At 47.1% G+C, this 3,249-nt stretch overlaps 1 protein-coding gene across 1 annotated transcript in view; it reads left to right on the forward strand.

Annotated features, from left to right (window-relative positions):
* Positions 1 to 723, forward strand: part of stxbp5a (syntaxin binding protein 5a (tomosyn)) — a 165,133-nt gene extending 164,410 nt beyond the window's left edge. Inside the window, 1 exon segment of the mRNA XM_061242322.1 lies at positions 337 to 723. Within this exon segment, the coding sequence (XP_061098306.1) occupies positions 337 to 378 (42 nt within the window). The 3' untranslated portion in view covers positions 379 to 723.
* Positions 724 to 3,249: the final 2,526 nt, after the last annotated feature.

The following is a 3,249-nucleotide window of genomic DNA, read 5'->3' on the forward strand; positions in this document are numbered from 1 at the left end:
CAGACACTCACACACAGACACTCACACACACTCACACACACACACACACACACACACACACACTACTGAAACACATCTACAGCACGCTCCATCAGACCCGGGTTCCATGACCCCAGGAGGGCGATAGTAAGAGCAGTTGCCGATTCAATCGCCCCTGGGTGTGCAAAACATCTAACCCAAAATGCTCCTGATGGGCTGGTTGGTGCCTTGCCTGGGACCAATCGCCATCGGTGTGTCAGTGTGTGTAGGAATGGGTGAATGAGAAGCACCAATTGCACAGCACTTTGGATAAAGGCGCTATATAAATACCGTTTCCCTCCCTGTCTCTCTGTCCAGATGATGCTGAAGTGTAAGGATAAGAAGTGGTACCAGTTCTGAGGACGAGGACAGCCGGTGGGACTCAGCGGCTTCATCCGGAAGACTCTCGCCCTTCCTCCTCCTCCTCCTCCACCTCCTTCTCCTCCTCCTCTTCCTCTGTCCTTCGTTTCCTCTGGACACGGGGAACCCCGCTCGGGAGGGGACCGGCTCTTTCCTAGCACAACACACACTGCATTACCTCAGTCCCCCCGGCTAAACCTGAGGAACAGACTGAAAAAAAAAAAAGATTACAAACATATATATAAATATACCCCCCCTCACCGAGTCATTCAAAAGGAGGGACTAAAAACACACCTCGGAGGTGTCTTTTTGTCTTCTTCTTTTGTTTTGTCCCTCCCACCAAACCCAAACCCAAACTAAACCTCCCCCCCCCCCCCCCCCCCCCCAGCCAGCCGTGTGGAGGCCAAAGGGTTAACCTCTTCTGGAGCAGGGAAACGGGACATGGGAGGGTGGCGGGGGGGGGGGGTGGGGGGTGGTGTGTGTGTGTGTGTTTTGGGGGGGTGGGGGGCGGTGTGTGTGTGTGTGTGTGTGTTTTGGGGGGGTGGGGGGGCGGTGTGTGTGTGTGTGTGTGTGTTTCGGGGGCGGGTGGGGGGCGGGTCCCAGTGCTGGGGGGGTTTCTCCTGCAGGTCACGTTCATAACGCCAAACGTTTTGTGCCGTCGTCTTATCAGCTGCTACTCAGCTCATTTTCCCTGGGGTCAGTCAGGTGAAAGACCAACAACAACAAAAAAAAACGAAACAAAAAACGAAAAAAAAATCTAATGTAAAAAAGAGAAATAAATATATGTATACATAAATACACATGGGCATACATTATTTATATATGTCATATATATAATTATATATATATGATCGACACTGTATTCATTTTTGACTCAGTCAAACGCAGAGAGATAGTGTGACTGGATAGCTTGATTGGTGTTCTGGTATTCTCAAAATGAAAGAATGTTTGTTCGGGGAGAGTCCGTAGGGGTCTACGCGACGGGACTGAAATCGTTTTGGACGCGCGGCAGTAATACGGTCTGGACATGCAGCGGAGTCTGTGTCCTTGCTCAACATATCGATCGATCTGTTTCTTCTTCTTCTTCTTCCTGGTTTGTTATTGTTTTATAGCGCTCCGTCTCCCGTTCGCTCTGCGCCATTGCACACGCTCCATTTTCCAGGGAAAATGTAAATCTTTACGGCCTGCATATCTATAGCTCATGAAAATATTCACGTTGTTTTCGTTCTTCGTCATCGCCGTGGTCATATTGCAGGTGTCTCGTAGCTTGTTTAAACTGCATTAAGTTATCTTATAAGGGCTGGTGTTGAGAAGACATGGATCACGCGCATCTATCGTATGCCAAGTTAAAAAAGGCGTCATATCAGATCTTTTGAAATAAATGTTAGTCTTATACAGGGTGTTTGACAGAATTGCAACTCCATTCTCTCTCGGCAAGAATCATTTTCCTTTTTCTTTGGACTTTCTATTTCAGGTGGAAATGTGACAGGCCTTCTGTTAAATTCCTTTGTCCTGTTTCATTTGGCCCGTTTGCGTTAGCGTATCATTTTTCACTGCTACAGTGTAGTGTTTATGCGAAATTGGAAAAATGCTATGGAATCGACGTGGATATGAAGTCATACATACGTGACCGTATACATACATGACCAGTCTTTGCTTTGTCTCTGGGATATAAAAGCACTTACTATATGCAGTGAAGAACAGCGAAGTTATTATTATTATTATTATTATTATTATTATTATTATTATTATTATTATATAGAGACTCTTATGAGCAGCTTCAGTGATTTCAATGCATACAAACATTGATTCCGTTCCTCAGGAATGTCTGTATGTATGTATGCATGTGTACCGGGGGGATTTTGAACCAAATAAAATGTGCTGGAAGTTCATTCGAAGATGTGTGTCGGGAGTAGGGTCCTGCCTGCTGGGGTCATCTGTACTTGTGTTCACTTGTGACCATATTTTGGAGACACTGTTGGGAGGTACGGAGGGGAAGCTAGGGCATTAGCCATATCATGGAGAACACCGAGAGACAGGATGCTGGGGGGATTGTGGGAAGTGTAGTTTGCAATGACCCATCCTTGGGTTTTTTTTTTTTTTAGTGTGGTGAAGGGATTTGGTTCCTGTCCCATTTCCACATCCAGGTGAATACCCGCATGCACTACTACCACCACAGCTCCTGTTCCGAGATAAACGTTCGAAACTGAACAAACTAGTTAAAAGTTGCGCAGGTCAAGTTCCGTTAGCGGAGTCTCGGATGTCAGCCTGCAGCAACGTTTGCTCCCGTTTCCAAGAGATGCAATTTATTGTCCTGTCATTTTGTTTGGTTTACTTTTTTTGCCCTCTGTTTGTTCGGTGGTGGCCTGTGGGCGGGGGGGTATCCCGATGATAAATAAAGGCAGTCGATCCTGTTTAAAGTGCAGAACAAGGGACTGCACCTCGTTGGGTGTTCAGGGCAGGAGTCATATTGAGCTGTGATGTGTAGGGTCTCTTCTCTTGGGAGACTGCCCCCCCCCCTCTGACTCGCCAAGCGCGATCATTGTTAGTCTGTACACGCGTGTGCGTGCGCCTGTGCGTGTCTGGGATATCGGCGTGCTCTCACACGCGTCCTCTTACGCGAGTAGACCTGTATTTAACACCGTCGTGTTTGAGGTGTGTATGTCATCGATGTGGTGTTTTCGGTGTGCGTCTTGCTGGTCTTCGAACTTTCGTTTATGAAGTGCAAGAAATGCTGCTATGTGTGTTTCCCGGAGCATTATCTCTTAAGAGGTCCCCCCCCCCCCCCCCCCCCCCCCATGAAAGGATATTCAAAGCCAGTTTATTTTTTTGTTTTTCTCTTCGATTCTTTCTGCCAAATTTGTACATCAT

Source organism: Conger conger, chromosome 5, assembly GCF_963514075.1.
Source record: "Conger conger chromosome 5, fConCon1.1, whole genome shotgun sequence".
Classification (NCBI taxonomy): domain Eukaryota; kingdom Metazoa; phylum Chordata; class Actinopteri; order Anguilliformes; family Congridae; genus Conger; species Conger conger.